The following is a 13,041-nucleotide window of genomic DNA, read 5'->3' on the forward strand; positions in this document are numbered from 1 at the left end:
CAGCAGCGATCGCCCTATAGATCGCACACCAGCAGCAGCGATCGCCCTATAGATCGCACACCAGCAGCAGCGATCGCCCTATAGATCGCACACCAGCAGCAGCGATCGCCCTATAGATCGCACACCAGCAGCAGCGATCGCCCTATAGATCGCACACCAGCAGCAGCGATCGCCCTATAGATCGCACACAGCAGCAGCGATCGCCCTATAGATCGCACACAGCAGCAGTGATCGCCCTATAGATCGCACACAGCAGCAGTGATCGCCCTATAGATCGCACACAGCAGCAGTGATCGCCCTATAGATCGCACACAGCAGCAGTGATCGCCCTATAGATCGCACACAGCAGCAGTGATCGCCCTATAGATCGCACACAGCAGCAGTGATCGCCCTATAGATCGCACACAGCAGCAGTGATCGCCCTATAGATCGCACACAGCAGCAGTGATCGCCCTATAGATCGCACACAGCAGCAGTGATCGCCGTATAAGATGGCACACAACAGTGATCGCCGTATAGATCGCACACCAGCAGCAGCGATCGCCGTATAGATCGCACACAGCAGCAGCGATCGCCGTATAGATCGCACACAGCAGCAGCGATCGCCGTATAGATCGCACACAGCAGCAGCGATCGCCGTATAAGATGGCACACAACAGTGATCGCCGTATAGATCGCACACAGCAGCAGCGATCGCCGTATAGATCGCACACAACAGTGATCGCCCTATAGATCGCACACAGCAGCAGTGATCGCCGTACAGATCGCACACAGCAGTGATCTCTGTGGATCACACACGGATGCTGAGCCTGCTCTCCGGTGACACAGGAGTGTGATCACACATTACATGGGAATGTCCGCACAGATTTCTTCCTGCAATCATGGAGGATTTCCTCCTCCTCCTCCCTACAGCTGGGATCCCTCATCCTGCACCGCCCTGTCCTCCTCATCACCCCCCATACCTCAGTACAGGGCTCCTCACCCCCATCCTCCTCGCACCGGCCATCGCCCCCGGCTCTGTGTCCGGACCCCGGTCTCCGGCCCTGGCACAGCCCGGTGTGTGTGGAGCCGCAGGCCGCACGTACCGCCCGCACTCCGCCTCCTCCCTTTACCTTCTTGATGTTGTAGAGCCGGGTGAGCATGCCGATGCCCCGGTCATTGAGGATGGTCAGCTTCTCGGCCAGCTTCTGCTGACTGGGCTGCAGCACGGAGCGCGACATGCTGCCTCTGTCCTCCTAGCACCGGAGCTGTCCCAGGCCTCGCACGGAGGGAGAAGCGGCGTTGTCGTTCTTCAGGGCCGGTAGGCGGGGGGCTGTTGTTATGGAGGGGGGACCCTCATACACATCCCATGCCCCGCAGGTTAACGCGATGACACGCCTGCCTGGCAGCCGCCGTCCAGCACCACCCTTCCTGCCGAATGTGGGCGGCGCCATCCAGAGCCACGCCCCTGTTCCAATCGCCCATGGAGAAGGAATCGGGATCCCGCGCATGCGCGTCTCTGCGACCGAGTCTGCGGCTGTGGAGTAGTCACAGTGCCCGCGGATGGCGGTGGGGACTGTGCGTACTGTGCTGCCGAGACACAGAGCGCTGCCGAGATATATAGTGCTGCCGAGGTATATAGTGCTGCCGAGATACATAGCGCTGCCGAGGTATATAGTGTTGCCGAGATACATAGAGTGCTGCCGAGATACATAGAGTGCTGCCGAGATATATAGTGCTGCCGAGATACATAGAAAGTGCTCAGAGATACATAAATAGTGCTGCCGAGATACATAGAGTGCTGCCGAGATACATAGAGTGCTGCCGAGATACATAGAGTGCTGCCGAGATATAGAGTGCTGCCGAGATACATAGAGTGCTGCCGAGATACATAGAGTGCTGCCGAGATATATAGTGCTGCCGAGATACATAGAAAGTGCGCAGAGATACATAAATAGTGCTGCCGAAATACATAGTGCTGCCGAGATACATAGAGTGCTGCCGAGATATATGGTGCTGCCGAGATATATAGTGCTGCCGAGATACATAGTGCTGCCGAGATATAGAGTGCTGCCGAGATATAAAGTGCTGCCGAGATATATAGTGCTGCCGAGATACATAGAAAGTGCTCAGAGATACATAAATAGTGCTGCCGAAATACATAGAGTGCTGCCGAGATATATAGTGCTGCCGAGATACATAGAAAGTGCGCAGAGATACATAAATAGTGCTGCCGAAATACATAGTGCTGCCGAGATACATAGAGTGCTGCCGAGATATATAGTGCTGCCGAGATATATAGTGCTGCCGAGATACATAGTGCTGCCGAGATATAAAGTGCTGCCGAGATATATAGTGCTGCCGAGATACATAGAAAGTGCGCAGAGATACATAAATAGTGCTGCCGAAATACATAGTGCTGCCGAGATACATAGAGTGCTGCCGAGATATATAGTGCTGCCGAGATATATAGTGCTGCCGAGATACATAGTGCTGCCGAGATATAGAGTGCTGCCGAGATATAAAGTGCTGCCGAGATATATAGTGCTGCCGAGATATATAGAAAGTGCTCAGAGATACATAAATAGTGCTGCCGAGATACATAGAGTGCTGCCGAGATACATAGAGTGCTGCCGAGATATATAGTGCTGCCGAGATACATAGAAAGTGCGCAGAGATACATAAATAGTGCTGCCGAAATACATAGAGTGCTGCCGAGATATATAGAGTGCTGCCGAGATACATAGAGTGCTGCCGAGATATATAGTGCTGCCGAGATACATAGAAAGTGCGCAGAGATATATAAATAGTGCTGCCGAAATACATAGAGTGCTGCCGAGATATAGAGTGCTGCCGAGATATAGAGTGCTGCCGAGATATATAGTGCTGCCAAGATACATAGAGTGCTGCCGAGATACATAGAGTGCTGCCGAGATATATAGTGCTGCCGAGATACATAGAGTGCTGCCGAGATATATAGTGCTGCCGAGATACATAGAGTGCTGCCGAGATATAGAGTGCTGCCGAGATATAGAGTGCTGCCGAGATACATAGAGTGCTGCCGAGATATATAGTGCTGCCGAGATATAGAGTGCTGCCGTGATACATAGAGAGTGCCGCGGAGATACATAAATAGTGCTGCCAAAATAGAGCATGCTGCCGAAATACATAGTGCTGCCGAGATACATAGAGTGCTGCCGAGATACATAGAGTGCTGCCGAGATATATAGTGCTGCCGAGATACATAGAGTGCTGCCGGGATACATAAAGTGCTGCCGAGATACATAGAGTGCTGCCGAGATATATAGTGCTGCCGTGATACATAGAGAGTGCCGCGGAGATACATAAATAGTGCTGCCAAAATAGAGCATGCTGCCGAAATACATACAGTGCTGCCGAGATACATAGAGTGCTGCCGAGATATATAGTGCTGCCGAGATACATAGAGTGCTGCTGAGATATATAGTGCTGCCGAGATACATAGAGTGCTGCCGAGATACATAGAGTGGTGCCGAGATAGAGTGCTGCCGAGATATATAGTGCTGCCGTGATACATAGAGAGTGCCGCGGAGATACATAAATAGTGCTGCCAAAATAGAGCATGCTTCCGAAATACATAGTGCTGCCGAGATATATAGTGCTGCCGAGATACATAGAGTGCTGCTGAGATATATAGTGCTGCCGAGATACATAGAGTGCTGCTGAGATATATAGTGCTGCCGAGATACATAGAGTGCTGCCGAGATACATAGAGTGCTGCCGAGATATATAGTGCTGCCGTGATACATAGAGAGTGCCGCGGAGATACATAAATAGTGCTGCCAAAATAGAGCATGCTGCCGAGATACATAGAGTGCTGCCGAGATATATAGTGCTGCCGAGATACATAGAGTGCTGCTGAGATATATAGTGCTGCCGAGATACATAGAGTGCTGCTGAGATATATAGTGCTGCCGAGATACATAGAGTGCTGCCGAGATACATAGAGTGCTGCCGAGATATATAGTGCTGCTGAGATATATAGTGCTGCCGAGATACATAGAGTGCTGCTGAGATATATAGTGCTGCCGAGATACATAGAGTGCTGCCGAGATACATAGAGTGCTGCCGAGATATATAGTGCTGCCGTGATACATAGAGAGTGCCGCGGAGATACATAAATAGTGCTGCCAAAATAGAGCATGCTGCCGAGATACATAGAGTGCTGCCGAGATATGTAGTGCTGCCGAGATACATAGAGTGCTGCTGAGATATATAGTGCTGCCGAGATACATAGAGTGCTGCTGAGATATATAGTGCTGCCGAGATACATAGAGTGCTGCCGAGATACATAGAGTGCTGCCGAGATTTATAGTGCTGCCGAGATAGAGTGCTGCTGAGATATATAGTGCTGCCGAGATACATAGAGTGCTGCTGAGATATATAGTGCTGCCGAGATACATAGAGTGCTGCCGAGATACATAGAGTGCTGCCGAGATATATAGTGCTGCCGTGATACATAGAGAGTGCCGCGGAGATACATAAATAGTGCTGCCAAAATAGAGCATGCTGCCGAAATACATAGTGCTGTCGAGATATATAGATAGTGCTGCCAAAATACATAGATAGTGCTGCCGAGATACATAGATAGTGGTGCTGAAATACATAGAGTGCTACCAAGATATACAGTGCTGCCGAGATACATAGAGAGTGCCGCGGAGATACATAAATAGTGCTGCCAAAATACAGAGATAGTGCTGCCGAGATATATAAATAGTGCTGCCAAAATACATAGAGTGCTGCCAAGATACATAAATAGTGCTGCCGAAATAGAGCATGCTGCCGAAATACATAGTGCTGTCGAGATATATAGATAGTGCTCCCGAAATACATAGATAGTGCTGCCAAGATATAGAGTGCTGCCAAGATACATAGATAGTGGTGCTGAAATACATAGTGCTGCCGAAATACATAGAGAGTGCTGCCGAGATACATAGTGCTGCCGAGATATATAGAGTGCTGCCAAGATATATAGTGCTGCCGAGATACATAGAGAGTGCCGCGGGGATACATAAATAGTGCTGCCAAAATACAGAGATAGTGCTGCCGAGATATATAAATAGTGCTGCCGAGATACATAGATAGTGCTGCCGAAATACATAGAGAGTGCTGCCAAGATACATAAATAGTGCTGCCAAAATAGAGCATGCTGCCGAAATACATAGTGCTGTCGAGATATATAGATAGTACTCCCGAAATACATAGATAGTGCTGCCGAGATATAGAGTGCTGCCAAGATACATAGATAGTGGTGCTGAAATACATAGTGCTGCCAAAATACATAGTGCTGCCGAGATACATAGTGCTGCCGAGATACATAGAGTGCTGCCAAGATATATAGTGCTGCCGAGATATATAGAGAGTGCCGCGGAGATACATAAATAGTGCTGCCAAAATACAGAGATAGTGCTGCCGAGATATATAAATAGTGCTGCCGAGATACATAGATAGTGCTGCCGAAATACATAGAGTGCTGCCAAGATACATAAATAGTGCTGCCGAAATAGAGCATGCTGCCGAAATACATAGTGCTGTCGAGATATATAGATAGTGCTCCCGAAATACATAGATAGTGCTGCCGAGATATAGAGTGCTGCCAAGATGCATAGATAGTGCTGCTGAAATACATAGATAGTGCTGCCGAAATACATAGATAGTGCTGCTGAGATACATAGATCGTGCTGCCGAAATAGAGTGCTACCGAAATACATAGTGCTGCCAAAATAGAGAGTGCTACTGAGATACATAGAGACTGCTGCCGAGATACATAGAGAGTGCTGCCGAAATACATAGATAGTGCTGCCAAAATAGATGAATAGTGTTGCCGAGATACATGGATAGTGCTGCCGAGATACATAGTGCTGCCGAAATACATACATAGTGCTGCCGAAATACAAAGATAGTCCTGCCGAGTTACATAGATAGTGCTGCCGACGTACATAGTGCTGCCACGATATATAGATATTATTGTGGAGATTGCCGATGCTGCCGAAATAGATAGTGCTCCTGAGATCTCCTTGGGGTGCGATGGCCACAATTGTACTTATCAGTCCAGAGAACTAAAGCGGAGCCGAGCTCCTGAAATGCTTTTTCCGACAGATTTCTTCAAATCTGTGGCAGATTGGATTTTAGTATTCTCCAGACTGCAAAGCATAATTAGAGGGCTGGGAAGGGGTTAAATATAAAATGGATGCACCTGGCCTATACCTGACCCTCCCCTGTCCTAGCTCCTTCCCAATCTGTCCTAGACCCACGCCTCGCCTGCCCTAAATCTGCCCCATATCTGTCCTAGACCCACCACTCACCTGTCCTAGATCCCCCCTTTGTCTGTCCTAGACCCACTGCTCATCTGTCCTAGACCCGCGCCTTACCTGCCCTAAAACTTCCTATTATCGGTCCTAGACCCTCCGCACATATGTCCAAGATCCCCCAACTTACCTGTCCTAGACCCGCTGCTCGCCTGTCCTAGGAGGGCCCCTCACCTGTCCTAGACACCCCCCTTCTGTTATTTGTACCGCCTCTCACCTGTCCTAGACCCGCTACTCACCAGTACTAGGCCCACCCCTCACCATTCCTAGACCTACCTCTCACCTGTCCTAGACCTGTCATTCACCTTTCCTAGACCCGTCACTCACTTTTCCTAGACCCGCCGCTCACGTGTCCTAGGCTCGCCCCCCCCACCTATCCTAGGCCTGCCTGTCTTAGGTTTACCAAGACAGAGAGGAGCCAGAAGACCGCAGCATCTGATTCCTCCCACTCCTGCACTGTTTAGAAGCACTTCACCTTCATATTAAATGGTGTAAGTTTCTTTTAGTACTACAGAGGTTAATTGGCTCAGTTGAGAGCTCCTGGGAAGCTCTCCTGCATTAAGGCTCTCGTCTGTGCACTGTTAGCCACTCCTATCTCCTGTATAATCTGGACCCTGGCTAGCACTCATTGTCAGAGAAGCTTTTGCTGCATAGCTGCAGGTTGTTGTTGGTTATTATAGGAGAAGGCATTTGGTGGATTTATCTGTGACTGTTGCTAGGTTTTGAGTGTGTGATAATTCCCTTTCTTTTCCTACTTTGGCTTAACCCCATCCTCCACTCCCTGGTGCATCCCTCTGTTATCTGTGTGGGTTTATTTGTATGTTTGGTATTTTTCGTTATCTCTGTTTGTATTACCTTGTTAGTCTGTTTGTTGTATTACGATACACTACGACTCCCCTCTTCCTTGGGTGGGGGAAGGGTACATACTGAGGGCGGATTCAGAGCTAAGGCAAAGTTCGTGGCCCCGGCATCTTCACCATCAGAAGTAATCCGGGGAACAGGGCGAGCTTCGGTGCCCCTAGCATTAGGGACAGGGAAGGAGCACCTGGTCCCGGTACACTCAACAACAGAGTCGTGACACTACCCGTCACCTGTCCTAGAGCTGCCGACCACCTGTCCTAGACCCGCTCCTTCTGTTATGTACCACCTCTAACCTGTCGTAGACCTACCACACACCTGTCCTAGACCCATTGCTCATCTGTCCTAGATCTGCCGCTCATCTGTCCTAGGCTCGCCCATCATCTGTCCTAGGCTCGCCCCTAATCTGTTCTAGAGATGCCCTCACCAGACCTAGACCTGTCCCTTCTGTTATTTGCCCTTCTCTCACCTGTTCTACCTCCGCACCTCACCTGTTCTAGACCTGCCCCTCACCTGTCCTACACCCGTTTCTCACCTGTCCTACAACGGTCGCTCACCTATCCTAGACCTGCCCCTCACCTGTCCTACACCCGTTTCTCACCTGTCCTACAACGGTCGCTCACCTATCCTAGACCTGCCCCTCACCTGTCCTTGACTCACCCCTCACTTGTCCTAGATTCACCACTCAGTTGTTTTGCAGTGCCAAATCACACAATATGGAAGATCTATTTATATAACCTCTGTCTCTAACTTTGTCTACAAGATAGTATTTGTACAATCATGTAGAAAAATAATTTACACAAGAACAAAGGAAAATATACTAAATACAACACTTAAATATATATAACTAGAAAAACACACAAAACAACAGAAAAAAACACAGAACCTAATAGGCTAGCAATGCATGCTGAATAAATTGAAAGTGGGGTGTAAATTGAGACTAGAAAGATAAATGAAACCAGAAAGGCCAAATACCTAAGACATAGTAATTTCACAGAAAGAAACCCTATAGATTATATTCGGAAAGCTCTAAGAATAAAGTAAATAAAGTATCGCTGAAGCATAACCTGAGATTGGGACTTGTCACACACCAAACAGCCTGACGCACGTTTTGGCGGTTAGCCTTCTTTTGCTCACCTGTTCTAGACCTGCCACTTCTGTTATTTGCCTTCCTCTCACCTGTCCTTGACCCGCTCCTCACCTGTAGTTGACCTGCCCCTGACCTGTCCTTGACCCGCTCCTCACCTGTAGTTGACCTGCCCCTCACCTGTCTTTCACCCACCCCTTACCTGTAGTTGACCTGCCCCTCATCTGTCCTTGACCCGCCTCTCACCTGTCCTAGACCCCCCACGTCTGTTATTTGCCTTCCTCTCACCTGTCCTTGACCTGCCCCTCACCTGTCCTAGACCCGCCACGTCTGTTATTTGCCTTCCTCTCACCTGTCCTTGACCCGCCTCTCACCTGTCCTTGACCCGCCCCTCACCTGTCCTTGACCTGCCCCTTACCTGTCCTAGACCCGCAACGTGTTATTTGCCTTCCTCTCACCTGTCCTTGATCCGCCCCTCACCTGTCCTTGACCCGCCCCTCACCTGTCCTAGACCCGCCACGTCTGTTATTTGCCTTCCTCTCACCTGTCCTTGACCCGCCTCTCTCCTGTCCTTGACCCACCCCTCACCTGTTCTTGACCTGCCCCTCACCTGTCCTAGACCTGCCACGTCTTTTATTTGTCTTCCTTCTCACCTGTCCTTGACCCGCCCCTCACCTGTAGTTGACCTGCCCCTCACCTGTCCTAGACCTGCCACGTCTGTTATTTGTGTCATGATCCAGCGTGGATCTGACAGATTAAATGGATAAGTGAATTTTTTTTTCCTTTGGCTAGGTGCCAAAGTGGGTTGATTGCCCCCGGTGGCCATTAGAATTATTTCACGTGGTGTCGTTCATTCTAAGTTGCCCCGGTGGTGGCGAGCGGTAGTGCACATTAGTTTCTTTGGTTTAATGTGCACTTAATTACAAATCAGGTGTTAGGCTCTATAAAAGGGAGCCAGGTGGGTTCAATCACTGTTGGTGATATTGATTGTGTGTTAGTCATTCACGAGCAAGCCTGGGTGAATGAAGGAGCTGAACATGAGTCCTGCGCAGCCCAGCCAGAGGGGACGAGTGGCAGCTAGGTGGTCTGCAAGAAGGGCTGGCATGGCGTGGTGGAGTCACAGTTTATGGTGTCGGCAGGAGGTGTTTGCATGGCTTGGTGGAGTGGCGACGTTGGTGAGAGTTGCACTCACCATGCTGGACCTGGTTGCTGAGAGCTGGACTCAAGCATGCTTGACTTTTTGGGCAGAAGCTGAACTCATCATTGGGACTCTGTTACTGGACAGCTGTAACTGGTGGTGGACTCTGTTCCAAGGCTGCACTATGGTGAAGGATCCAGTTATGGTGATGGATCCGGGTGGAGGAGAAGATGCACACAGGTGGTGGGCTCTGTTGCTAGGAGCGTACGCAACAGAGCAAAGCTAAGTGGTGTTTCCCCTGTATTGTCATCTTTCCTCATGTGTGTTTTAGTGCAGTGGTGGGATTAGTTTCCGCACCGACCAATTCCCTAGTGAGGGTTTAGGTCAGGACGCGCTAGGGTTTTTTAGGTTCCTGTTGCGCGCCCGGTGCGGAACCGGCATAGGGAACGTTAGGAGTGCAGGGACACTGGCTCAGGGGAGCTCAGGAGGTCTCCACTTCCCTATTCCCTATCGCAGGGCTCACCATTGTTATTGTTACCCAGGTTTCCCTTCTTGTTTAAATTCGCCTTACTGGAGGCGGGGTTTCCAGACTTGTATATACGTGTAATGTCTAAATTTGCCAGTTGGAGGCGGCGTATCCAGCTGCACGTGTTTATAATTTAAATTCGCCCCACTGGAGGCGGTGTATCCAGGGTCACGTGCGTCACATGGGTTCGCCTTGCGGTACTCGCTGCGTCCTGACACACGTGACCGTGACAATTTGCCTTCCTCTCATCTGTCCTTGACCCACCCTAAATTCGTCGCTCAGTTGCTTTGGAGCGAAAATCACAAAATCTGGAAGATCTCTTTTTTTTAACCTCTATCTCTAACTTTATCTACAAGATAGTATTTGTGTGGGGCACAGAGGTTTATTCTATGTGTGGGATCACCTGCTGTAAAATGACAGTGATTTACTGTACATCCACCCTCCAGCACTAATAGCTGGGATCAAAGTAAATCGTAAGCCTGGCCATTAAAAGGGATGTGTCACTACTTTTACACTTTATGACCTATCCCTAGGAAAGGTCATCATCAATACCGGCACCCCCACCAATCAGCTGTTCTTGTGGCGGTGGCAGCCTTATGTTAGCAGTACAGTACAGCTGTCACTGTGTAGTGACTGCTGCAGCATACTGCAGATCTGCCCCAACTTGATTGGTGAGATAGAGACTTAAATGATTTGTCCTCTACTCAGACAACCCCCCCCCCCCCATCTGAATCCCTGTTTTCCCCAGTAAAATAACACTTATACTCAACTCCGATGCCGGCGCAGTTCTAGCGGTGTCGGCACTCGCTTTCCTGGGACTCACAACAATGTCACTTGATCCCTGTGGCTCCTCAGCCCTGGCTTCACTCTCCTGTCCTTCAGACAAATCAAGACATCCAGAGAAAGCTCTCATTCCCTCTGATGTCATTACTGTTAAGGAATACCTGTGTGGACGTAATCGTCCTCCTCCAGTTTCCAGACTTTACCGTTGATTGGTTCGCACTGGGGGGTCCATACTTGGGTGGTAGGCGATCACCAATTGCTAGGCAATGCAGGTCAATGCCGTGCCTGGTGTTACCCTATGGTGAGAATGTGGGCACCTTGCTGTACAGGTGAGCAGGGAGTGGCTATAAGGACATGACCGGGAACAATGCCTCACCTTATTGTTACCCTTGGATTTGGGCTGGCTTTATAAGGCCTGCTTCCAATCCAGCTTGTGCTGTTTATTCAGTTCCCTTGTGTAGTGGTATGGTGAGTGCTTCCCGGTTGGGTTTTGGTTGCTTCTCAGTAGCTGCTAATGGTCGTTACTGGTTCTTCTTTATTAGCTATTGTCTCGGGGTTTCCCTATGAGTTTTATACAGCTTTGGATTTACTCTTGTACCTTGCAGTAGTTAGAAGGCAGGCAAAGGGAGGGAGCCCCCTCTGCACTCCGATCGGTGCCCCCCGCGACATCATCGCAGGGGCCCGATCGTTGCCACAGTGACTCGATGTCGTCATAACAACAATACGGGTCACCAGTCTCTAGCTGGTTACTTAGATCATACGCAGTGCATGATCAAACTAACTTCTCTTAGTGCAGCACTGACAGTTATAAAGCAAGGCAATGCTCCAGCCTTGCTCTGCTTTATAACTGCGATCAGAGTGCTGAAAGTGAAAGTCCCATAGTGGGACCAGGTAAAAATAAAAGGGGGAAAAAAGTACAAATATTAATATTAAAAAAAATAATAAAAAAATTAAAATATATTGTACCAATAAATTTGTATTTTTATGTTAAAAAAAAAGTTCACATTTGGTATCGCCGCATCCAGGACGAAAGAAATATCAGGCTAGGACCCACATTTGTCTCCTCCTCCTCGGATCCACAATCACAGGGTATGGATGCCCAAAGTGGCGCGACAAAAGCAAGTTGAAGAGAACCTGCTCAGTAGGGTTGAATCTAAGTGTGTCTGTCATGTTGGCCACACAACCACAACACACCAAGACAAGACAAGGTCAAAAATGGCCGTATTGGAGGCAGGCACCTGTTACTGAGCCAATAAATAGGGTGTAGGCTGATGATTTAAATAATTTGCAGGCCTTAAATGTCCATTTTGCAAGGTGCAGAGAAATTCTCGCCATACAGATTACATACGGATGCTTACATGCACAAAATACACGACCACACCTTGATTACGGATGACATACGGAGCACTGTTTAGGGGACGTTTCTCCGTATTACGCATGTAAAATATGGACCGTATTTATCGTCGGTTAGTGTGACCCCGGCCAAAGAGAAAAGTCTGCATCTTTCAAGAAAACCATGGTTTTTATGTAGAACAATGCTCTATCGTAGACTGCTTGGCTGCCAGTAAATGCCTTAACCCCTTCATGACCTTTAACTTATATTTACGTCAAAGATAGTGTCTCTGCCTTGGATGTGGCTCGCACACCAAGCCCACATCTTTCCCCGCACCTGATGGTGAAGTACTGCTATGTATAGCACAGGTGATCAGACGATCATAGCTTTAAGCCTCTTCAGGGGGCTATTCAAGTCAGTAAAAAGTGAGAGAGATTTTAAAAATATGAAAAAAATTCTAATTCAAACCACACCCCTTTTGCCCCATTAAAACTAATACAATAAAAAAATAAATACACATATTTGGTATCGCTGCATTCAGAAACGTCCAATCAAAATATAAAATAAATTAATCCTAAAAGCCAGAGATTCCGCCACAACATTGGAATAAAATACAATAAGAGGCGATTAAAATATCTTATCTAGCCCAAAATGGTATTGATAAAAATGTCAGCTAAGGCCGGTTTCACATTAGCGCATTTTCAGCGCGCGCACGGCCGGGGGTAGCTCCGCCCCCGAGCCGGCTCTCTGCCCGGCGTGCCCGCCCCTTGCTTGTAGCGCCGCCTACTAGCGGACAGCGGCGCCTGCGATCGGCGCACCCTATCTTTAGCATAGGGTGCGCAGATCGTGCGCAGGCCGTGCGCTAGTTGCGCTTTGACCTGTGCTGCGCACTTTTGACGGTGCGCCGTGCGCGCCAAAATCCAAAAAGTTTGATTTTGGCGCGCACGGCGCACCGTCAAAAGTGCGCAGCACAGGTCAAAGCGCAACTAG

At 48.9% G+C, this 13,041-nt stretch overlaps 1 protein-coding gene across 2 annotated transcripts in view; it reads right to left on the bottom strand.

The window, feature by feature from the left end:
- The window catches only part of NCKAP1 (NCK associated protein 1), a 149,906-nt gene extending 148,477 nt beyond the window's left edge, over positions 1 to 1,429 (bottom strand). Inside the window, exon 1 of one of the 2 annotated variants that reach the window (XM_073577502.1) lies at positions 1,113 to 1,429. In XM_073577502.1, the coding sequence (XP_073433603.1) occupies positions 1,113 to 1,220 (108 nt within the window). In that variant the 5' untranslated portion in view covers positions 1,221 to 1,429. The remainder of the gene's footprint in view (positions 1 to 1,112) is intronic. The other variant, XM_073577503.1, reaches the window with a different exon arrangement.
- Positions 1,430 to 13,041: the final 11,612 nt, after the last annotated feature.

Source organism: Dendrobates tinctorius, unplaced genomic scaffold, assembly GCF_039654945.1.
Source record: "Dendrobates tinctorius isolate UK_male_01 unplaced genomic scaffold, ASM3965494v1 ptg000056l, whole genome shotgun sequence".
Classification (NCBI taxonomy): Eukaryota; Metazoa; Chordata; class Amphibia; order Anura; family Dendrobatidae; genus Dendrobates; species Dendrobates tinctorius.